The sequence below is a fragment of the Hydra vulgaris genome, chromosome 05, assembly GCF_038396675.1.
Source record: "Hydra vulgaris chromosome 05, alternate assembly HydraT2T_AEP".
NCBI lineage: Eukaryota > Metazoa > Cnidaria > Hydrozoa > Anthoathecata > Hydridae > Hydra > Hydra vulgaris.
Window position 1 is genome coordinate 11,102,423 of NC_088924.1, and position 27,328 is coordinate 11,129,750.

General features: G+C 25.2%; 1 protein-coding gene across 1 annotated transcript in view; it reads left to right on the forward strand.

Moving 5' to 3' along the window:
- Positions 1–5,463: 5,463 nt before the first annotated feature.
- Positions 5,464–27,328, forward strand: part of LOC136071852 (vacuolar protein sorting-associated protein 11 homolog) — a 138,414-nt gene continuing 116,549 nt past the window's right edge. Inside the window, exons 1-2 of the mRNA XM_065797352.1 lie at positions 5,464–5,614; positions 15,863–15,937. Of these exons, the coding sequence (XP_065653424.1) occupies positions 5,600–5,614; positions 15,863–15,937 (90 nt within the window). The 5' untranslated portion in view covers positions 5,464–5,599. The remainder of the gene's footprint in view (positions 5,615–15,862; positions 15,938–27,328) is intronic.

The window sequence follows — 27,328 nt, forward strand, 5'->3', positions numbered from 1 at the left end:
ATTTAATTATAGAGATAGAAATTGCGCATAGGGTTGTATAAAACTCCCCACAGGGTTATATATTTTAGGAAGAATATTTTATAACTTGGATTGGAAAATTGAGAAGTCGATTTTAAAAGTTAAATAAGAGAAAAAATTTCAATTTTTTAAACTTTTTGCTTAAATAAATTTTAAATTTTGAATGTTTTGGATGCTAATGTTCTTCAGAATATTTAATCGACGGAGACAAGCATATTGCAACCATTCCATTTTTTCAAAGAATTTTCCATATTAGGTCTTTTAAAAAAGTAATTTTTTGATATATTTAGGCTGTGATAATGTAATATTTTGTAATAATGGTTGCGTTATTTAATTTTTATGAGAATTTGCAAAATCTTGCCCATCAATAAAATGATATAAATGTTGTACATGCTATAAGTACATGTTGGGTTTACATGCATTATATTAAGTTATTATATAAAGCAAATAAACTCTGTTTAAAAAGCTAATAGGACTCGTAATACAGGTCATGATTGACTGTGAAATCAATTTGATTAACATTGCTCTTTAAACTAACTGAGCTGAGCTAGAAAATTTTTTGATATTTTAGATTTATGCATAGTGAAATGCACATTTATTTAAGGAGTTGGTTTGCGGAAAGCATTTCTAATGAAACGTTTATTTTTTTTAACAAATTATCATAGCCAAGGCTTTTTAAATTTGTAAAGCATCATGACTATTAACTAACTTAGGAATAGCCTGCCCAAACTCTAAATCTTAGACAATGCACGCACAACTCATGAACCGCCAAGTCTATTTAACATAATCAGCTGAAAGCATTTTAGAATACCGTGTAATTTATTTGTCTAGGTATGTACATTTTACTGAGCCTTATTTTATGAAGAAACACTCGGTAACCAAGTGTTAATGTTTGCAGTTTAAAATATAATATACTCAAGGTCAATATTCACTTTTTTGAGTTTTGAGATTTTAAAACGCTTTTAAAAATAAAAACTTTAGTAGAGGACATATAAATTTTTTTTATCAACTGACGATTTCTCCGCAACTTTTTTATTGGCAAGGACTTACTAAGGACTCAACTTTTAAAAGTTGAGTCCTTAGCTAATAGAGGTACTTTAGATCTAAAATTTTCATGAAGATTGGTATTGTAGAGAAGAAAAAAAAAAAGTGAAGATTTTTTGTCAAGATAAGAGTAAATATACTCTTGTCTTGACAAAAAATCTTCCCTTTTTGATTGCTTAGAACAAGCACCAGATTTTAATATGATCTCTCTTCTGTAACAGCCTAAGGTTCGCAATGGCTTGTGGATTTAAATGTTTTAAGGCAACAAAACTCATTTATTTACGGCAAAAAAGATATTGCAATATTGTTGGCATTTCTATAGTGACGAATAACAACCCTCTTACTCTCAGACAAAGTCTAAAAACACATTGTAAATAAAATTAGACCTACTTTATCTGCCAAGCTTGAACCACTCCCCCATTGTTGCATGGTTGCATTTCTTTCTTTTTTCTAGAAATACTATCACGGCCAATGTTCAAACAAGCTATTATCACTATTACGATAAATCAAAGCTCATAATTTTTTGGCTTCTTATTCATCCTTTTACTGTATCTATCCCTTCATGCTATAAAAACTTTTAATAGTTCAGTTTTTTGTCCTTGCACATCAAAAAAGCCTTTCAACTCTTCTCCATTTTCGAGTTTTCATTTTGAATACATCCTGCAACTTTTAAAGTCTTTAGTTATCAATTTTCTAATATTTTAACCTGTCCTCATTTTAAAGTAACTCATAACTTAATAGTGATTGTTTGCTATCTTGTTGAAAGTAAATTAGAGTTTAAAAATATATGAATATATGCCAGTATGTAATAAATAGTAAATGTTAATATAAAATTATAATACAAAAAGTATTATAAATTTTTTTTTATCAACCCCTGCTAAATCTTTTAATTTTGCTGGGGCCGGGGCTGGGTCTCAGTTTTAGTCGGGGCCGGGGTCCCGTTTACTTACAAAATGTCATAATACTTTTTTTATCTTTTTGGCTATTCTGATACCTCAAGTTTTCTGATATTATCAGAAGATCTTACTTTAAATATGAATTTCTGTGACTCATTTGGTCATTTGTTATATAATAATATTGGTATTATAAAATGCTCTATGTAATAAGTAAGAAAGAAAGTTAAGAATGTTTTGTATTAGTAATTGTATCCTAAAATTGTACTTACAATTTTTTTGAAACTTAAATAATTTAAATTCTAAAATTGCGTTATCCCCATAAAATTTTAAAATAGAATTAAATGATTTTGTAGCAATATTTTCAAAACTTTGTCTCTTGTTAGGATATTAGAGATTATTTGGGCCAGTATCACCAGTCTTCTTTTTCTCTATTTTACTAAAATTCAAAAAATAAATAGGTTTATTTTACCGAAATTAAGATTTTGACCCTATCGTTCTATTGCTGACTTAATAACCGTAGTAACAAAAATAGATTTTGTAGTACATTAGATGAAATCTAACTTGTATTAACCATTTTCTTCTAATGATTTTGTTCGATATCTCTATAAATATTATATTCATTCTGGTATTGAAAACAGTTGTCATTTTTTTAAATTAATTTTCTGTTAACTCCAAACGTAATTAGTGTTTGCTTGCAGCCATGTAAGAGTTTACTTAAAAAAAAAAAGTTGTATCAAGAAAATTGAATAATAAAAACCTTGTGTTCGACATATATGCTTTGCTGATAACCACATAGCATATATGTCATTTGAATGTTAATCAGCTGTTACGTCGTAGTTAGAGCCTAAATAAAAGTTAACACGAGCATGTTCATTTTAATGTTTCTTTATAAATTACTGAGTTTTAATAAAAATACAAAAATTAAATTTATTATTGTAACACTTTTTAATTTACTTTTGTAATCCACATCCAGACCATCCCATAAGGATGGGGGAAGGCGGGGGGGAGGGCGAGTTTGTGTTTTTTTGATTTAGTTGATTCTGACCATCAAGTAAGAGATTTTTAGATTATAGGATTTTTACATATAGGATTATACATTATAAGATTTTATATATAGGAATTTAGATTATATATAAAATTTTAGATAATAGGCTTTAGATAATAGATAATTTTAGATTATCGTATTTGTTGGCAGATAGGGACGCAAATTTTAATATGATTTCATGTCATTTTTAAACAGTCTGCCTGCTAGACCTATACAGGTTTTAATTTCTAAAGTGAAACTAGATGTGCCGGCTGGGTAGGCGATATCATGTTTACTAGACGACTAAAATATAACTAGCATATGTAATTTATATTTATATTATAAATATAGAGTAGATGAATAGTACAATACTATATCAGTGGCGGATTAAGACGTTGCGTCGAAGGAGGAAGGAAGGAGGGGGGCAGGAGAATGAGTGCATCAAAGATTAGGGTGACGCAATAAACCCTTGAAACATTTTATTCTAGAATCCCGCCTTTGATAAATATATTCCATCGATGCTTTTATGTGACTTTTATCATAACTATTAAGTATGTCAAAGACACTAAACAACCTAAAGTTTGAGTTTGCTAAGTTTACTTTGGTTAACAACTATCGTTAAATAAAAAAAGAAAGATTTAGTATTATCGCAATAGTTTGGTTATTTAAAAATACATTCATACTATAAATATTACTGATAGCAAAGAAATTTTTTTTCTTGCTTGTTTATACAAACTTTTTTCTGCAAGATTTTATTTCCAGCGAAAACAGAACGTTAGTTGAACGTCTTAAGAATATCATACGGATTTGTTACGTCAATAAGGCGTTGTATAGACGTCTTACGGACGTCTGTACCTGCTGGGTTGAAGCAAAATGATTGATAACTCAAAGTCAATGCTCTTAGTAAGATCACACTCAACTAAGATTAATGTCAATCCATTCGTCATTGTTCATTACAGTTAATTTTTGATCTTTAGTCAACTGAAACTACTCTCATCATAAGCAGATGTAAAAGGAAGAGCCAAGTCGATTTTGCAGAGTAAAGAAAAGTTAGGAAAAGATGATGTCATTTATTTCTCTATTAAGAATAAATGTAAATCATTCATACGTAGTTCAGTCGTCATTGCTAGAGATATTGACGCATACACATCTTTAAAAATAGGGTCGGCGCGAGTAGGTTTTAAATGGGGAGGTAGTGCCATTTGGGTTTTAGCCGAAAACATTTTTAACACATAAAAATAAATCTAAACTGCTCCACTATGTTGAAATCAGATAATTTATAATTTTTTGTTCTTATCGTAAAAAAAAAAAAAAAAAGTTGTTTACCGTTTCCTAAGTCATTGTAGTATTATGAACATCTGTTACTGTATAGTCACAATAGTTTTGATACACCAAACTATGTCAAAAATCCATTGAATGTGTATTTTATCAGTATAAAAGTAATGTTTTCTTTAAAAAGACGTCAGTAAATGCGTTCAAAATTGTAAAGCAAGTATGTAAACGATGGTTTATTAAGACCTAGTTTTCTATTTCCGTTTAAAATAAACGCAGAAATTTGTCATGAGAAATTTATATTTTAGGGGTTGCAAAATTAGCATCTGCTAAGGTTGCATCTCTTTATCGAGCTCGACACTTTCTTACTTCGGATTCTATTCTCTATCTCTATACCTCTCAAATCTGGCATTGTATGGAATACTGTTGCCATATCTGAGGCGGATCTTCTAATGATGCCCTTTCTCTTTTAGACAAGGTGAAAAAACGCATTGTAAACATAGTTGGACCTGTTCTTGCAGCCAACCTCCAACCATTATCACATCGTCGTAATGTTGCGTCTCTTTCTCTTTTCTACAAATACTATAGTTGGCACTGCTCTAAAGAGCTAGTATCTCTTGTGCCATCTACTGAAATTTATCTCGTGTTTCTAGTCATTCAATTAAATATCATCCTTTTTTTGTGACTGCTCCTACGTGCTCCAAAGAGCTGATGTTCAAGAAAAAAAACTTTTATTTGTCTAGTTTTTTTCCTTGAACATCAGCTCTTTGGAATTCGCTTCCTTCATCTTGCTATACTGATTCGTATAATTTGTTTTTTTTAGGTTGTCTGTCAACCGTTATCTTGCTCTACAATCTTCATTTTTTCTCTTCCAGTAACATCCAATTCGAATTAGTGGTTTCTTGCAGCCTTGTTGGAAGCGAAGGTTCTACTAGTTAGAAAAATTTTATAGTTTCGTACGGCCGCTATTAAAGTACTCATTGTGTTATAGAATAATACTTATGTAATACTTACGTAATTGTAAAGTAAAAAAATATATATATATAGAGTAACTTTTTCATATCTTTAAGTAGACGCAATCAGAACTGAAACCAATTGATATTCCTCAAATAATAATTTTTCGTTATATTTTAAAGGCAATTCGTTATCTTTTAAAGAACAATTTTTTTTTCTCAGCTAAACTTTAGATGCCGTAAACCCGCTCGGACTTACACGGGGTTATACTTTGGAAACCAGATTTTAAAGCCACTAAATATTCTGAAACAATGTTTATTTTTTAATTTGACGATTTAAAATATATTGCTAACTATTTTAAATTTTAGCTAGTTTTAAGTAGAAATATGCAATGGGTTATAGCCAGGTAAATTTTCTATGCTTTTAAAATTAACTTTTTTTTCAGTTTTGTAATCACCTACTAAATGGTGGTTACAAAATTGGAAATATCTTTATTAAAAAAACAACTCAGTTTCGATTACGTCTTTTTATTTGGAAAAGTTCAATATGAATTTGTGAATGAAATTAAAGTTTTAATGCATGTAATAATTTTATGCATGTAATAAAAACTACAAGAATTATTATATATGTTTTCACAGGATAAACTTTTTAAATTGGGTAAAAGTTCATCTTCGATTAAAATGACAAGTGCCCTAGTTTTAATGTTTTAATGAAGGTCACAATAAAATATTTATTTGGTCTGTTCAGGTCGCATGTTTTTTGTAATTTTTACTTTGATTTTTTTTTTGAATTCGAATTTCATGATAGATTTGACCAGTTTGTCATTAGTATGTAAAACAAACAACATTTGTCCATAACTTCAGCCCAGTCATTCTCTGAGTATATGCTAATTCAAACAATTGTTGAAAAATCGATTCACAATATCATCTCTAAAATCACAATATCATCACTAAAATCTCTCTCTCTCTCTCTCTCTCTCTCTCTCTATATATATATATATATATGTATATATATATATATATATATATATATATATATATATATATATATATATATATATATATATATATTTATATATATATATATATATATATATATATATATATATATATATATATATATATATATATATATATATATATACATATATGATAATAATACATTGGCATCAGCCCTAAATTCGAATTTGTACTTATTTCTTTTTAACTAATAGATAAATTAAGATTTTTTTTCAAATAAAATGTTAATGGTCAATTTTAATGCTAGTTTATTTGCTAAAGTTTGCTTAATATTAATGTTTTCTTATTTGCTAAATTTTGTTTAATGCTTAATTGCTTTGCTCATTATATATATTTTTTATTTAATTTATTTCTAAGTTTATTTCCAAGAAGTTAGAAATTTATGTATATATATATATATATATATATATATATATATATATATATATATATATATATATATATATATATATATATATATATTTAAATCTCTAACTGGAGTAGCTAAGTTGGTTAGAGCATTGTGAAAGTTCAAAATTATTATTAGCTGTAGCAGATTGATTGCAAACTTAGTGTATGAGTAGTACCTTGGTACAAAGGGAACTTGTCTTTGCAAAATAAAAAGAAGAAGAGTATGTGGCACAATTTTTTTTTGACATTTTACATTACAATTACATTTCTTAATTTTAGACTTATCTCTTTGTATATTTTAGATCTATAAGTCATAATTGTTTTTCTAAATTATAAGTAGACAGTAAATGCAGAGGGATCGTGATAAAAAACAGTTCAAAAAGTATTTAAAGGTTTAGTGACCGAAGATATGTTTATATAGTAAGTTAGGCTTATACATGCATTTTTGTTTATGGAATAATTATACTTATAATATAGAAACACTAAAATAAAAAAATTAATTTTTCAAAACCATCAGCATTAGCAAATGGAAACCAAGACCGATGTCAATGCATCAGCTAAATAGTTGATGCAAAGGTGCACCTCAAGTATATATATATATATATATATATATATATATATATATATATATATATATATATATATATATATATATATATATATATATATATATGTATATGTGTATATATATATATATATATATATATATATATATATATATATATATATATATGTATATGTGTATATATACATATATATATATATATATATATATATATATATATATATATATATATATATATATATATATATATATATATATATATATACATAAAAATATTAGGTAATATTTTTCTTATAAAACATTTTGTTGTAATTGATATTATTTTATGCTTGTAGACAGCAGAGAGTAACAGAAAGAAAAATAGATTGAAGGAATTGGGATCAACAAAGTCAAGTTATGAAATTGAACTTAATTCTGATTTGAGTACTGGTTCATTCTATGATTCTGATTTTGAGCCTAGTAACTATTATCAAAAAGAACCATTTCAATCTAACTGTACAGTAACTGCAGAAATTCCAATAGATTTGTATGTTAGGAACATAGCCCTTATGGCTAATGTTATGTTAAGTGATGTCTAAATGGTTTGCAGAAAGTGATAAGTAACATTTTAACTGAAGCTGGTGTTGATCTTACAGATATATATTTCAGTAAATTAACAGCTTTTAGAAAGATGAAATTGGCAAATAAAAATATGTCAACTTTAGCAAAAGAGGATGTAAAAAATGCAATAGAAGCTTCTTCTTATCCATGTATTATACATTTTGATGGAAAAACTCTTTATGAAATTAATGCAGAAAAAAGGTTCAAGATTGACAGGCTGGTAGTTCTTGTGAACATTAAGTATAAGACAAACCTCCTAGGTGTTTCTTCTCTAACTTCCTCTTCTGGTGAGGATCAAGACACAAGTGTTAAGAACCTACTAAAGGAATATAAATTTGTTACAAAAGTAAGAGTTCTCTGTTTTGATACAAATGCATGAAATACGGGAATCAAAAAAGGTTCATTTGTAAAGATATCTAGCAATTTAAATAAAGATTTTCTAAAATTAGCATGTAGGCATCACATAACAGAATTAAGAATTGTGAATATTTGGATATATGGTATAAATACGAGTTGAGTTCAGGACCAGTAAACCCATTATTTCAAAAATTTAAGAACTTATTCGAACATCCTAATTTTAGTTATGCTCCAAGTTATCTGTGCAATTTTGATTGGAAAAAGTTTAGTGGTAGTTTAAGTGAAAAGGCTGCTGAAAATTCTATGAACTTTAGCAAAGCATATATAGAATGGGGTTAGTAAAAGAAGGTAAATGTGATGGCAGAAATCAAGTTATCACGGAGTTTTGTGGTCTATTTTTATGCCAAGTGGTATTTAAAATTGAGTATTGTGTCAAATCGGGGTCTTTTAACACTAGGATATTAAAGCTATCCATCAGATGCATTATTTCAGAAATTTTTGTTTGAATCCAAAAGTGTGTTGATGCTGTCTGATTCGCTTTACAAACAAACTTTGTACTTGGACTCAACTATGATTCCACTAGTTCTATTGGATGAGGATTTGCCTTTGCATGAAAACAAAAATTGCAGTTGCAGTTCTTTCATTTAAAATGCTTAAGGCTGAATACTTTGAAAATGAAAACAAAGAAAAGAAAGACATTAGAAAAGAGATAGAAAAAAATGCTAGTACTGTGGAAGATCCACCAAGCTTAGCCTCTTTGGTAGATAAGTTTTATTACCTTATATTTAGTTTTAGTGGTTTAACAGAAGAAAGTAGAAAGACTGGCTTTAACTTCCACTGCAATACTGGTATTTGCAGTTTTTGTTTAAAATTTTTGAAAATTATACCAATAGCCTTATTGTTGTCAAAAATCATTTGGAAGAGCAATCAGCATGGTGCAGTAATATGTTTATCGTTACAACAGCGAAGAAGAAAAATGGAACAAATTGATATCAGTTGACAGGGTTCACTCTGCTTTCAGGATTTCTGGGTAAAGCTCCGCTAGTCTTACCACATTACTAATGATGTTTTTTGCAATAAAATCTTAAAATTTTTCAAAAAAGTAAAAAATGCAACCTTTAGTTTTTGCAGATCACAGTTAAATTGTAGTAATAGTTTATTTTATTTTGATTGAAATATTACAAATAATAAGCATACATAAATTAACAATTCTATTCTTATTTTGAACATTTGCAAGCTATATTATGAATCTTAATAACAATGTTTGAATTTAATTATTGAAAAAGTTAAAAAAGTAACACCACAACAACAATAAACAGTTTTTGGCAGATTTAAAATGTTAATTATACTGTTTTTTGAGGAGAAAGAAATGAACTATACTTTTTTAATCAAAAATACAGATATGTATCTAAGCCCTAAAAAAATGTATTAAAAATATTTATGCTACTCTTGCCCTCAAGACACTTAAAGTAAGCTGTTTTTGGTCTTTTTTTCCAACATGTGCTTTGAGGGCAAGGAAAGAATAGTTCAATGGTACTTAAAGTTTTTGTGAGTAAGATGAGATGTTTGCCTCAAATCTAGACAGTTTGTTTCAATTTCTAAAATTTTTTTTTCCTGAACACCTCTAATATATATATATATATATATATATATATATATATATATATATATATATATATATATATATATATATATATATATATATATATATATATATATATATTTATATTTATATTTATATATATATATATATATATATATATATATATATATATATATATATATAAAATATATATATATATATATATATACATATATATATATATACATATATATAAATATATATACATATATATAAATATATATATATATATATACATATATATAAATATATATATATATATATATATACATATATATAAATATATATATATATATATACATATATATAAATATATATATATATATACTTGTTTCTCCGCGCAGCGGCTTTGTTCGTCGAGGTTTCCTGTTTAAGAGTTAAGAGTTGAGAGAGGGTTATAACCACTATTAAGTAGCCTCCTCATCTGTAGTGGCATTCTTGGCCTTGAGGAGGTGAATAACAAAAAAATATATATATATTTAGGGATTTTCAGAAAGTCTTAATTTTCAAAAAATAAAATTTTTAAGAGATATTTTTGCAGTTTTGCAAGCGCGTAGTTATACTAATAACGGCAATTATTTATTTATAAATTATAATTTTTTATGTTATTTTTCTATTAGTTTTTAATAGTAATTAATTTTCAATAATTTTTTGAATCATTATTAAACTTTAATTTTATGAATTTTAATTTATTAGCTAGTTTACACCCTGTATATATATATATATATATATATATATATATATATATATATATATATATATATATATATATATATATATATATATATATATATATATATATATATATACATATATATATATATTTTTTTTTTTTTTGTTAATTCACCTCCCCAAGGCTCAAAGGCCACTAAAGACGAGGAGGCTACTTAATTGTGATTATAACCCTCTCTCAACTCTATAACTAACTCTATAACTAACTCCGAAACACGAAACTTGACAAATAAGGCTGCTGCGCGGAGAAACAAGTTGAGCGCGGTACTACCAGGGACGTGGTGGGAATCAAACTCGCAGCCTCTCGCTTATGAAGCGAGCGCTCTACCACTACACCACTACCGCATATAGATATATATATATAGATATATATATATGTATATAGATATATATATATATATATATATATATATATATATATATATATATATATATATATATATATATATATGTATATATATACAGGGTGTAAACTAGCCCTGGAGGGCCCTGTCAAACGCCGTATTCCTAAATGCTCATAAAATGCTCTTTAAAACAGTTATAGTTACTTAGATTTTGACAATTAACAGACGAAATTAAATGCTTATAAACTTTAGATTGTTTGTTACTTGTAAGACGCTCATGAATCCTTGTTGTTAAGTGTCTGGAGGTTTCTTCAATATAACTGGTATTACATCCAGCACAAGAAAGTTTGTAAACAACATTGGATTTGAGCAGCTTAGGAAGTGGATCTTTTATACATTAACTGTTTTGTTAATTATTGGTAGTGAAAATTAAATTAATTAAAACATCTTTGCAATTTTTTTTAATGATTTTATTTACTTTAGATTTAGTCAAATTTAATAAGTAAAATTTAAATCCAAGTAACTATAATTGTTTTAAAGTTTTGGATGCTGCTTATAACAAAAACAAATTGAAAATTAAAGAAGCACTCCATATTAAATGAGAAAACCCATCTTTAAATAAACAAACTGTTCATTATAATATAAATTTGTCTATCTAGTTTGTTTTTTTGTTTTTTTTTAAGTTTTTTTGTTTTTTATAATTTACTTATAATTTTATTTTTATTTTTTGCTATTTACGGTATCATAATTTGTATTATAATTTTTATTGGTTTGTAACAATTTGTTTGTTAATATTTCTCTGTAATGTCTTCAAATTTTGATTTAATATTTATATCCAGAGTTTTCAATTGTAATTTTGTCTTTTGAAAATGTAGTATGTTAACTATGAAACATGTCAAGATTAAAAAATACCGTATTTTTCTTTAAAATATGTTCACATTTATTACTATTGCTTTGCTCAAGAAATATATATATATATATATATATATATATATATAATATATATATATATATATATATATATATATATATATATATATATATATATATATATATATATATATATATATATATTAGGAGTATGACTAAAAAGCACATTTCTTTTTTTCGGAAATGGCATAGCAGCAAAAGATCAACTTTTACTTGTATTAACTTAAAATAATAATACTTTTTTCCAAATCAAAAAAAAACTCCCCTGCCAGTACGGATGAATATTTGGTCCCAGCTGTCTAAAGATGCGAAAAATTCAAGTTTTATAGTAGGGGCAGGGTTACTTAACAAAATCTCAAAAATACTGTTAGAGTTATTTTTGTAGCTTGACCTATCTACTTTTAGATTATATTATGTTTTTTGGTAAAAATGATGGGAAGAGTTGATCTTAACCATTTGCAATTGTGTGTATATTTGAGAGTTTGGGGGGGGGGGGATTTTTAATTTTTGTTTTTCATGTACTTTAAATATAAAACGTTTTAGTAATAGTACATTTTTTATTCAAAGAAAGACTATTTTATGGTTTTTATCCAAGATTTTTTATCAGTTGATTTAAACTTTAAACAATGATAAGCTACAACCATTAAGTTTACTTCTCTGTTTACTTTTGTTTCTAAAAGTTTCAATGAGGTCTTGGCTAGAATTAGAAGCACATTCTGCACTCTAATGTAGAGCAAATAGACCAGTGACAAATTTTTAAAAAATCCTTTATTATCTAGAAGTATATAACATATAGCGATATATACATATAGCACATAGTCACAATAAGTTCCAGTTTAATGAACTAGTTTTCAGCCATTCTGTCGAATGTAATGTTATTTTTAACAAATTAAAGAAAAATCTGTTTTCAGGTCCAAAAAATCTCTAAATTTTATATAACTTGCAGACTTTTCTGTTTGAGCTAATTCAAGAGCTAATTTATGTAATTATTTTACAGATAATGAATAAAAATAGGAACAATATACTTTTTAAATTTTAGTAAAAGGCTGGAGATACTGTCTTATTATCTCCATTATCTATCTTATTATCTCCATTATCGCAAGTATCTAAACATTTTATTGTCTCCTCAAATTTTTTACTAAACAACCTTTGTTTGTTTCCTAATGGACTCTCATAATCTCCAAGTTCTTTTCTTTCTTTGCTTTCTATTTTGCAAAATTTATTTTTCGCGACATTTTTTGAAATGCAATCCTTTCTGATCATTGAGAAAATTTACATCTTCTTGTCTACTTTTTAAAACTTGTGTTTTATCTTTCAAAATGATGAGTTTTTTTATTTTTCATCAAATAAACCTTCATCATTTAAAACCACATTTTTGTCTTTATGATTTTGTGTTTATTTAAATTCTTTCTATTCCTTTTTAAGTCAACATTCTTGTCTCTAAATGGCATATCAAACTTAAAAGAATTTATTAAAGATATTGTAAATAAAAACATTTATATATTGATATTTTTATCATAAAAACATATTACTATATTATTAAGTCAATTTAAATTTGAACTGAATTGTAAATTTATAAGCATAGGAGACAACCTCCTATTTTAATACATTAAGCTGTAAAAAAATAGATATGAAGCACATTAACTGTAGAAGTGTTTAGAAAATTAACATATAGGCTAACCTCTGTAATACAGTTTTCTTAATAAGGTTATGTATTATGTGTAATGTGTTATATAATTACAATTCTTTTTCCAACATAAAAAACTTCAGAATAAGAAATTTTGTTTTAACAAATGCTTGTTGATTTTTTCTTTATTTACAAAAAAATGAAAAAAATTTCATAAAGTTCTTTTTTGACTTCCCTTTTCTCCCCCCTCTTCCAACTCTAAACAACTCATTTAAACATAAGAAACAAAAGAAGGCAGATAAGCAAACTTAATGGTTGTAGCTTATCATTGTTTAAAATTTAAATCAACTAATAAAAAATCTTGGATAAAAACCATAAAATAGTCTTTCTTTAAATAAAAAATATAAAAATTGCAAAATTGTTTTATATTTAAAGTACATGAAAAACAAAAATTAAAAGTCCCCCCCCCCAAACTCTCAAATATACACACAATTGCAAATGGTTAAGATCAACCCTTCCCTTTTACCAAAAAACATAATATAATCTAAAAGTATATAGATCAAGCTGCAAAAATAACTCTCACAGTATTTTTGAAATTTTGTTAAGTGACACTGTCCATTATAAATGCAAAAACTTGAATTTTTTGCATTTTTAGACATCTGGGACCAAATTTTCATCTGCACTGATGGGGGAGTTTTTTTTTTATTTGGAAAAAAATATTGTTATTTTAAGTTAATACAATTAAAAGTTCATCTTAAGTTAATACAAGTAAAAGTTTTTAAGTTAATACAAGTAAAAGTTCATCTTAAGTTAATACAAGTAAAACTCCAAATGAGGTCAACAAATTGTGTGTGTATATATATATATATATATATATATATATATATATATATATATATATATATATATATATATATATATATATATATATATATATATATATATATATATATATATATATATATATATATATATATATATATATATATATATATATATATATATATTTATATATATATATATATACATATATATACATATATATATATATATATATATATATATATATATATATATATATATATATATATATATATATATATATATATATATATATATATGTATATATATAAGTATGCGCTTATCAGTCAATTTATGGAAATAATTTTGTCAAAATATTTGATTATTTTATCATAATGTGCTTGGAGTATGTGTTGTAAGATGTATTTTGTTGTTTTATTTGTTGAAAAATTTGTATGAGCATAGATAATTTATAAAAAATAGATTAGTTAAACTACATTTTGGTGTTGTTCTTTTTTGTAGTTATCACTGCTAATTTTGAATTTTCTCATTTAAAATACTTCTTTATTGATCAGATATAAAATTAGTATCAAAGGTGTGTTGGTTTTTTTTTTTTTAATTTACTGGGGCCAGTTGAGACTATTATACCCAATTTAACCTACTGTGGAAATCTTTGTCTCAACTTGCCAAAATCAAAAACAGATAAGACAGACTCTTTGCATACATGTACATCTCATATAATAAATGCTAACAGCAAGTACAAAGTGAACACAAAATCACCATTCTTGAAAATTCTTGTTGTCAACCCATTGACTGAATTTAAAAATTTATTTAAAAAAAATTTTTTTATATAAAATTTCTAATAACCTTATTGCTTCATTTGATTATAATTTTTATTATATTTTATAACAGGACTTACATTGATAACAGAATTGTAATAATTTTTGAAGTAATTTATCCTGTATAAATATTCGCCAAATAAATAAATAAATTAAAAATATATTTTCTATGTTCATTCCAAATTTCATTCAAAAAGATTATGTTGCTGACACTTAATTTTTTGTAGCAGAATAACTAAGATAAAATATTTTATATAAAGCAAAATTTTGCACAAATAACAACAAAGCTCCATAACAAAACTATGACTAGATTAATCCATAACAAAACTACGCACCTAAATAAAAATTAACTATATATATATATATATATATATATATATATATATATATATATATATATATATATATTTATATATATATATATATATATATATATATATATATATATATATATATATATATATATATATATATATATATATATATATATATATATATATATATATATATGATAATGCTTGATAATGGTTTTACTACTTAGTCATAATGTAAAATAAAAATGAAGGTTGGAACCATTAATATAATAGTTTGTTTATTGATTTTGATAAAGTAGCATTGTTCATTGACTTTCAAAAGTTTAATAAATTGGCTGCTATCTAGTGACTCTTTGCAGATTAATGTGATATTGTATTATTATAGTAAAGAATGAATTATTTCATCAAAAGGTTAAGACTTTGGTCAAAGCAGAGCAGCATATTTTTTAAAAATATAAATAGATTATTCATTCTTTGCTTTTTGTATTTTTTAGTGGCGAAAGTTTAATTTTTTTGAAAGAGATTTAATGAAAGATCCAGATACAAAACAAGATTTCTCTAGTTTAAAGGTTACTTTTTTATATAAATGTATTTATATTATACAATTGTTTTTAATAAATAAACTTACTCACATAAATGTATATATATATATATATATATATATATATATATATATATATATATATATATATATATATATATATATATATATATATATATATATATATATATATATATATATATATGTATGTATGTATATATGTATGTATGTATGTATGTATGTATGTATGTATGTATGTATGTATGTATGTATGTATGTATGTATGTATGAATGTATGTATGTATGTATGTATGTATGTATGTATGTATGTATGTATGTATATATATATATATCTACAGGGCTGGAATTAAGCATATTGCAATTGCTTTTCATGCCTTTGCGATTACTTTTTTCTTAAAAAAAATGTTTTTGCGATTTGTTTGTTGTTTTTTTTTGGTTTAGTTTTTTCTTTGTAATTTAGAAATTTTTTTTAGCAATTTTTATAAGTAGTGTTTTTGTCGAAATTTTTTTATTAATGTCTCGCTAAATTTATCACTTGAATAGAAGCATGACAATTTGAATAGAAGCATGATCACGCAGAGATTTTTATTCAACATTAGCACTTTTTAATTTAAATGACTTTAAATCTCTGCGCGGAAGCCTATAATATTTTAAAAGGTCGTTAAAGCGAATAGTTTACAAGGGAAAAGACGTCAAGGCGAATTTTTTTTTCTTTTTTTTTTTTTACAACAAAATAGCTTGGTTTTTATCTTTGTTTTTAAAAATGTTGCACAAAATTAACATATTATTAATAATTTAAATTATTATTTTATCAACAAATTTATATTAATAGTTTTACTACTTTAAGTATATTAAAATATATAATTTGTTTTTATTAAAATATTTTTCTAATTGTTAATTAATGCTAATAGAAACCAGTAACTTTTTTGCTTCACGCTTTTTGCTTTAATGACCCTGAACCTTTTAAAGTTACATTTACTTTGATTTACTGAATGGATAAGGTACATCACAGTAAATTTACTTATTAACTAATTCAAAACAAACAGTAAAGTTACTACAGTAACTTACAGTTACTCAAATATTACTTTATCAATTAATTAATTTACTTAATATACTCAAAGACTCGCAACAGTTACCCATACTAATGATCTAAAATAAAAAAATAAAATCTATTCATATCTTATTTGTTGTTAACACATAATATAAGCTTTTAACTAAAAATTATTATAACGAGTAATTTCAAATAGATTTGATACCTTTTTTTTTATATTTAAATTTTGTTTAAAGCAATATCAAGATTAAACATTTTCTGTAAATACACAAGTTGCTTCTAGGAATTTTTTTTTTAAAGAAATCTATTTTAACAAAAGAATTACAGTCTTCTAAAATTCTCTCATGCAAATATTTTTGTGATTAAAATTCGAAATAGCAATAAAAAAAAATAAGAAAAATTTAAAAAATTATAACGTTCAATAATTATAAATTCAATTGCAGCGGCATCCGTTCCTGAAAGTTAAATATATATCTAGCTAAAGTAACGGTATCAGATTTGGAACATCCAAATGAGGAAAAAATTTTTATTTAAATTGTAATCATTTTGAATAGTAAATTTTTTTTTGCTTCTTGAAAATAGTTTTGAAGTAAAAACATTCTATTGCAAGAGTTAAACCAGTGATTATTGCAAACTATAAACAAAAAATTAAACAAAAAATTTAAATTAAAAAAAAAATTATTTTATAAGTAAATTTTTTTCCAAATAAATAATTTAAGCATATACTTATGCATAAATAAGTTTATGCAGTTTAAGCATATACTTATGCATAAACTGCATAAACTTAACGAAATATAAATTGATTTATTAAACCAAATTGTTTTCTCACAGCTATTTGAACGAAAAAATTGAATGAAAACATTTTAATGAAAAAATTATTCATACTTAAATTTTTAATAGTACCTTTATTATACTTACATTTTTCATAGTAATAGCAATAAATTATAAAAGTTGTGGTATCTAATGTTTTTTTGGTTTGACCTTTCTCATTTAGTCTACGGATATGCATGCTTATGGTTTTTTTTAATTAAACATTTCTATTTATTTAATTCGTTTTATTTTAAAACTTTTTCGCCTATATATATATGTATATATATATATATATATATATATATATATATATATATATATATATATATATATATACTATATATATATATATATATATATATATATATATATATATATATATATATATATATATATATATATATATATATATATATATATATATATATATATATATATATATATATAAATGCTGTGTGTGTATATATATATACACAGCAGGGTGCCAAAAAAAAAGCCACACTCAATTTTTTGATAAAAAAAAACAACAACAAAAAATGTCTTAAACTCATATAGTAAAAGTAATTCAAGAAAATTTTTAAAGAAATGTATATAATATTATTGTATACAAATCCTGATTTCTTTTCATTACATTACATGTAATGAAAAGAAATCAGGATTTGTAAAGTACTTTTCAAGTTTTAGCTGTATTAGTATCTAATTGACCATCCTTTGTTTCTTATGACTTTTGCGCATCAAGAAGGCATACTATCTACAAGTCTTTTTAATAAGTCATTTGGTAAAGCATTCCAACAAGCAAGGAGAATTTAGAACAGTTCATCTTTATTTGTTGCCTGATGATCTTGCAATTTTCTATCCAATATAGACCAATGAATTTCAATAGATTGGATTTAAATAAGGAGACTGTGCTGGCCAGACATAACTGGTATCAATTTCGATTCTAGATATTTTTTATTTAACCGTGTCATATGTTAGGGATTGTTATCTTGATGAAAGATGTAGTCATTATTAGAGAAAAGTTCTTCTATAATTGATAAACTATGATTTTGTGATACAAATGTTGGTTCATGATACCCTCTGCCCAGTAAAGATTTCCAACTTTGTGTGCACTAAAACAACCCCAAATATCAATCTTTTTGTCATGTTTAATGGTTGCCTTGCATGTTTGTGAGTTAAACTTTTCCCCAATTAATTTCCAACAATGAGATTGACCATTATAAAACAACACAAAAGGAGACTCATTGCTCCAAATAACTTTAGCCCATTGCTCACATGTGCAATCTTTGTGCTCAATGCACCAATTTAATCTTTTTTTGCAATTGATTTCACTAACAAAGAGTTTTTTTATTTGCTTTCCAGCAAAAAACTCCCCTGATGCTTTTATTTGACGAGATATTGTCCAATTTGAGATATTAGTAAGGTTCAAATCTAGTTTTATCTAAAAACATGTGATTTTACTATCTTTTTTGACGGCGTTAAGAATATAGCGATCTTCCTTTTTTGATGTTTTAGGTATTCTCCCAGATCCAATAGACCTTTCAGCTGTACCAGTGTGCTTATATTTCTTTACCAATCCACTAATAGTTGAGTTTTGTAATTTAAAACATTTTCCGATGCTTGTGTATATATATGTGTGTATATATACACAAGCATTGGAAAATGTATATATATATATATATATATATATATATATATATATATATATATATATATATATATATATATATATATATATATATATATATATATATATATATACGAATGCTTTAAATAAAATAAAAAACGAATATAATGATCGTTTAAAATAAACACATTTTAGGTAGATCGAATTTTATATTTAGCTTTTTTTTAGTAGGCATATACAGCAAAGGAAATAGAATTAGCCTCACCTTTTTTTTTTGTTCTAATTTAACAAAAATGGCTGTGAAACAGTTATTAAATCTACTTATTTCTTATTATCTTCTACTACAACTAAAAAGTTTAGAATTTAAAATGTTTAATTAATTACAAATGGAAAAAAAATTAAAAGTATTCAATTTGTGGAGAAAATTGATTTAGCCTCATTAACGTTATATACAAAAAAATAAAATAAATATTTTGTTTTTATGCTCATTTAATATTTAGTATTGCTTCCTGAATTTTTAATGACTTCAAATATGCAACTTGACATACTAGTCACAATATTTTGGATAGTTTATAGATATTTCATTCCAAGCTTCTCTGATACAAGTTTTCAGCTCCAAGGTGGATTCAAGTCGCTTACCATTTTCATAAACCTTTCTTGAAAGTATTCCCCATAGATTTTCAATTGGGTTAAGATCCGGACTACATGCGGGTCATTCCATTACGTTAATATTCTCTAAACCAAGCTTTTGTAAGCTTTGAATTATGGATAGCAGCATTATCTTGTTGGAAATTGAAATTTTCACTTATCAATTCCTCACCATGTTCAAGCAAACTTATTTCTAATAAGTCAATGTAGTCCTGTGAATTCATTTTTGTTGAAATCCATACCAGTTAAAGTTTTCCAGCAAAGGATAAAGCCCCCTAAACCATTATAGTTCCACCACCAAAGATACGACTCAACCGAGTTTCTTTCTCTTTTCGAAGATCGTGCCAGTAATATTGATAGCCATCAGGATCATCTAAATTGAACTTTTTTTCATCACTAAAGAGAACTTAATGCCACACTTCCTGCCAAGACATGTGTTCTTTTGCAAATTGTAATCTAACTTCTTTATGATGAGCAGTAAGTTTTGGTTTTGGTTTATGCTTTTTCCAAACTGTGTTTGGATCTTCATGTAAGATTTGTCTCACATGTTGGACAGATACAGGTAATTGTAAATCAGTATGAATTTGAGATGCAGTCATGTGCTGAGTAGCAGCACGGCGTACAATAACTTGTTTAGTACGATTATCAATTTTATGTTTGCCACCACTTCCCTTATAAGCTCCATAATTAATGCCAATCTTGAAGTAATTATTAACTTTTATTTTTCTTGGCAATTTCCCGAATAGATAAGCCTGTATCTTTGTATGCTTTGATTACTGCTAATTCTTCATTCGTTAAACGCTTACCACATCCCATTTCAAATTAAGGTATCAAAAACCAAATGTTAAAAAGTTTATAAGCACTGATTTTTCAGTCTTTGTTTAACTTACAAATAATAATAAAAAACTAAGTCACAAATACAGGCTTATCTATTTGGGAAATTGCCAAGAAAATTAATTTTCTTGGCAATTTCCCGAATAGATAAGCCTGTATCTTTGTATGCTTTGATTACTGCTAATTCTTCATTCGTTAAACGCTTAATACATCCCATTTCAAATTAAGGTATCAAAAACCAAATGTTAAAAAGTTTATAAGCACTGATTTCACAGTCTTTGTTTAACTTACAAATAATAATAAAAAACTAAGTCGCAAATGCGTATCACCAGATCAAAATATACAAGAAAACTGAAAATAATTATTGATGAGGCTAATTCTATTTGTTACCGCAAATATCAAGTATTATATATTTTATGGTTTTATCAAATGTACTGCAATTTAATTATGCTATATTATAATCTAAAAAGTTGTTGTTTGTAACAATAATTATATGTGGGTGGATACAAAAGATACACCGCACAAACTTGCGTACAGATTTACAAAATATTGGATCAGTACATGGTGAGGCTAATTCTATTTTCTCCACTGTATTTTTATGATAAATTTAAACATTTGAAAATATTTTTCCATGTCTTTCTAAAAATCTTAAGCTTAAAGTAAATTGAAAAAATAAAAAGAATATTTTCTCAAGTTTTGAGTTGAATTAAATCTTCCCATTGCAACAGAGGGGTTTAATTGCTTTAATTTTTTTTGTTTCTATTTTTACAAAGAATCGTTTAAAAGCTTTATTTTAAACTTGACTTACTATTCAAAGAAATGATGAAAAATTACTATTTTAAAAAGACTACGTTATTTTATTACATAAAGTTTTTGAGAAAAATGTGTATACAATTTAAAAATATATTTTTTTCTTTTCAATAATTTAATTTCACTTTTTAATAATTTAAATTAAATTTGTTCATATATTAAACAATATTTAGAAGCAATTTGTGAAAACATTTCGCACAACTTTAGTAAAGCGTTCCAAAAGATAAGTTTCAAAGTAATTTATTTCAAATGCAATTAAAAATGTAAAGAAAAGCAATTTTTGCTTTAAGTTTGAGTTTTTTGAGTTTCAATATAAAGCTTTTATATTTTCTTTTCCGTCACAAATTGTTTTCTTTTTTCTTTATTTTTTTAAGTTTTTTTCCTTTGTTTAAGTTTAGCTTAGTGTTTCTTTTTTCAATGGATTTCTGAAATGTTGAAATCATCAAAATATCTTAACAGTCATGGCCAAGTTGTAAATAAAAAAAAATTATTTGGATGGTCAGCAATAGAGTTTGATCGCACAACATTCCTTTAAAAGCCTATATATATATATTATATAATTATTTTATTTAAAATTTTAATAAAATATTTTATATTTTGTTTTTATCTCAATTATTTTATTTAAAATTAAAATAAAAAATTTTTCTGTTTTTATTTTAATTATTTTATTCAGAATTTAAATTCTCTTTTTTCGTTCACTTTTTAGTTTTGTTCTAACTATTTTTTGGCCTTTTTATGAGATTTTATTGCGCAATGAAAATGCTAAACACTGATAAATGTAACTTAAACTCAAGTTTGATATTTACATTGTTGGTTGTCATCAGCATGTTTTAAAGTACCACTTTGCATTTAATTTTAATTCTAAATTGCTTTAAAAATCATTTAAACTAGTTGAAAAGAAAATTGCTGATAAAATTTAAATTCTGTGTTTGAAAAAGATTATATTTCCTTATAATTTGTTTCTTAAAAGCATCTTATACTTAACATAATCTTTTGTTATTTTATGATGTTTTATTTATATTTTTACGTATTTAACTATTTTTACTAAAGATTATAAACAATTTATAGATAGATTTTATCAGTTAATAATAAGATATTTGTAAACATAATTATTATGTTACTTGTATACATAATAACTATGTTTACAAATATTTTATTGGATTTGCATCATAGAATAAAATATTCACATAGTTTAATATTTTCACATTATTTATTATTAACATATTTTAATTTAATTTTCACATAATTCAGTATTCACATATTTTAAGCTATGATAGAGAGACCTATGTTTTACCATATGAATTAGTTAAGCTTAGTTTTCAATAGTTGTCGACATGTTGTTTAACAATTGTGAATTGTTGTTGCCAAAACTGATTTGATTCTATTTTTGCAACCTTTGCTTTACAACATAAATTTTGTTGTACAACCGACGTTATGTTGTTCAACTTACACAAAAAAATGTTTTAATTATCAAACATTATTGTTTGTACAACAAAATTTCTACAATTATCGCAAACTAAGCTTTAGTAAATAATAGTAAAAAAATTTTCTATAATAAATATTGCAAAACTTTTTTACATTCCTTTGAAACTAAATTTTACATTCTATGTTTTACTAACTGTTTTACATTCCTTCAAAATTAAATTTAAATTTTTAAATTTAATTTTGTAGTTTTGTAAATCATATTTAATTGTCTTTTAATTAAAAAGTCATACATAATAATCAGTTTCTTCAACAACAAAAAATTCAGTTGCAGTTAAATTTTTTTTACAAACTTTTTCTGAGTAAATGTTACAAAAATGATACTAAAAGATAATTTAAATGTTTTAGAATAAAAATATTTTTGCCATTTTGTACATAAAATGCAAGCTGCTAAACGCGTCTTAACAAGGCCTGTATTTATTTAGAATTTAACTAATTTATTAATTTAATTAATAAAAAGCAAATAAAATTAAGTTTCAAACTGTGTAGACTGTAGAGAATTGCTAATAAATATTGAGGTGATAATCCAAAAAAAAAAGTTTGTGAAAAAAAAGTTTGTGGAAATTAAAACTCGATAGAAAATAATCTAAAAAAACTTATACACGCTTATGTATAAATATTTCATAAAAAAGCAACTTGATCAAATAGATATATTCCATAAAAAAGCATTATTATTTAAGAAAATTTTTTTCTTCACAAAAACAAAAAAACTAGGTTGGCTAAAAATTGCTGACCTTAGACATTGTCAGGTCACCAATTAGTATGGCATTCTCTGATGCAATGCAGACCCTAATTCTGAGGACTTCATTTTTATATGTGTGCGTGTGTGTGTGTGTATGTTTAGTATATATACATTTATATGCCAACCTAACTGCTGACCTAGAAGTGTTTGAGGTTGGCAAAAAATTGCTGACCTCATTTCTATATCATATTTTTTCTGTTGACCAGATGCCTACCTCACACAGATTAAGGTCAGCAAATTATTGCCGACCTCATTTTTCCTAATTCCGAGGGCTGTATATATGTGTATATATATATATATATATATATATATATATATATATATATATATATATATATATATATGTATATATATATATATATATATATATATATATATATATATATATATATATATATATATATATATATATATATATATACAGCCAATATAATGACTTGCTACCTCTTGTGACAAAAAGATTCTATTGTATTTAGAGAGAGATGGTAAGGCAAAGGCTAGTGCCCTTGACAAAGCTTTTGATAAAGTTTGGCATGCTAGTCTTTTCTAAAGTTAGCATCTGCTAAATTTGCTTCTCTTTATTGTTCTTACCATTATCTTACTCCTGATTCATTCTCTACCTCTACAAATCTCTTATTCATCTCTGTATGGAGCAGAATTGTTAACAAGGCCAAAAGTAGCAAGGCCAAGGCCACATGTTACAAGGCCAAAAATAAGAGTTTCAAGCCGAGGCCTATTCAAACATTTTCAAGACCAAACACTTTAATTTTTGCTTTACGTTAAAGCCAATTATTAACAAAACTGTAGCTGGCAAGTGCTGTGACAATAAATCCATATGTTGTGAAATTATATCAAGGTTATGCACAGAATTCAACAGAAGTCAATAAGAAAATATACTTGTAGATATATATATGAAAGCCGAAAACAAAAAATAAAGTATGAAAACTTTTAATTCTTTAATTTTATGTATTTTTTATGAAGTCCAAGGCCAAAACAAGGCCAGGGCCGAAAATTTCAAGGCCAAGGCCTTAATATTTGGCCTTAAGGCTAGGCCAATGCCAAGGCTAAGGGCTAACAACTCTAGTATGGAATACTATTGATCCAAAATTGCAATAATCTAGGATATTTTTTATAAGTCAATAGTAATTTGTTAAAATTGTACCGATGGCATAGTTAGAAAATATTTGGTTTATCTTTTTATTTATATTAGTTTATGCTAAATTCGGACCACAAGTAATAATTTTAACAATTGATTATTAATCGTATTTCAAAAGAAAAATAGGAACATGTAAACATGCTATAGAAGTAAGTGTAAAACTGTAAATAATGGCTCACAAAACTTGTGATAAAGTTATATGTAAGTTAACGAAGCTTATTGGTGCAGGAAAAACTTTGTTAGAGTCAGAACTAACAACTTCAAGAATTGTTTACAAAAATGGTCTCTTTCTTAGAAGGATTGAATAAAACTGCACAACTTGAGCAAACTTCTTTAATAAAATATATATGGCATAAAGCTTTTCTTCTTTTATCAAAAAGTTTTCCTTTATCATCATGCAAGCGCAATAATATTTATTTTTATTTAATTCTCATAACAAACAAAAACAAAAATAATCACCAAATTTAAAAAAAAAAAAAAAAACAGCTAAAAAATAGTATGCATCAAGTTTAATTTTAATTAGCGCCGCCATTTTTTAAAATTTGTTTTGTTATTACAAACTTTAAATGACATTCTATAAAAAGTTTATTTTTTTACAATTAAATAAAAAACTTCTTTTATGGATATAACTCTATTGTTAATTTTTCAAAATAATAAATAATTTTTTGTTTGTAATATTTTTATTTTATTTAACTTTTAAAAAAAATATTGTTATTTGCAAAGCTGCAATTGAAAAATAGTGTAAATAAAGTTAAAAAAACTTAAAAGTGTAAAACAAACATCCTTTAATTCATTTATACAAATCTAGTGCAAAGAAAAAAATTAATTTTTGTTAAATAATAATAAAAAATGTAATATTAAATTTATTTATTTAATATTAAAAAACAAAAAAACAAAAAAATTGAATCAAAATTAAAATTCCACAATATGCACATTTGAAAAATAACACTTCTAGATTTGTTTTTCTTAATTAATAGATTAAACTTGTTTTGTGGTAATTTATTTGATTCTATCATTTATTTTTGTCTTGATAAAAAACCAACACTCTCTGATTTGTTTTGGAGGGGGGGGGCATTTGAGCTTGAAAAGGATCTCACTGTTGCTACAGCATGAGGCTCTCAATGACTGGTGAACTTTAACTCAGCTAAAATTCAATTTTTTTTTCAGCTAATTGTTGTTGCAATAATCTACATCTTCCTATATTTATTAGAATTAACTCCTACTTTCGATTTCTAGGATTAACTCCTACTTCCGATCCTACTTGGAAGCCACATATCAAATTGATTGCAAAATTAGCATTTGCTAAGGTTGTATCTCTTTATTGTGCTCACCACTTTCTTACTCTGGATTCTATTCTTTATCTCTATAATTCTCAAATTCGTCCTTGTATGGAATACTGTTGCCATATCTGGAGCCGATCTTCCAATGATGCCCTTTTCTCTTTTAGGAAAGGTGCAAAAACACATTGTAAACATAATTCGATCTGCTCTTGCAGCCAACCTCCAACCATTATAACATCATCGTAATGTTATTTCTCTTTCTATAAATACTTTTTATTAATTCTTTTCTATAAATCCTTTAATGGGTACTGCTCTAAAGTGCTAGCGCCATCTACTGAAATTCATTCTTGTGTTACTCTTAATTTAATTAAGCCTCATCCTTTTACTTTGGCTGTTCCTAATTACTCCAAAAATTCTTATTCATGTAGTTTTTTTCCTCAAACATCAGTTTTTTGGAATTTGCTTTGTTCATCTTGTTTTCTTGATTCATATAATTTGCAATCTTTTAAGTCATCTGTTAATCGTTATCTTGCTCTATAAACTTCATCTTTTCTCTTCCAGTAACTTCCAAATTTAATTAGTGGTTGCTTGCAGCCTTGTTGGAAGCAAAGATGTTAAAAATAAATAAATAAAAATAAAATATATATATATAAAAGTACATAAAAGACATAAAAGTCTCTATATATCAGGCATTTATATATAGAGATTTACAAAGAGGTGACAGGATGACATCCTGCCGCATCCTGCCTTCCCATTTCGAGCACTGTGTATATATATGTATGTATATATATATATACATGTATATATATGTATATATATACATATATATATATATATATATGTATATATACATATATATATGTATATATATACATATATATACACACACACACACACACACACACATATATATATATATATATATATATATATATATATATATATATGTATATATATATAT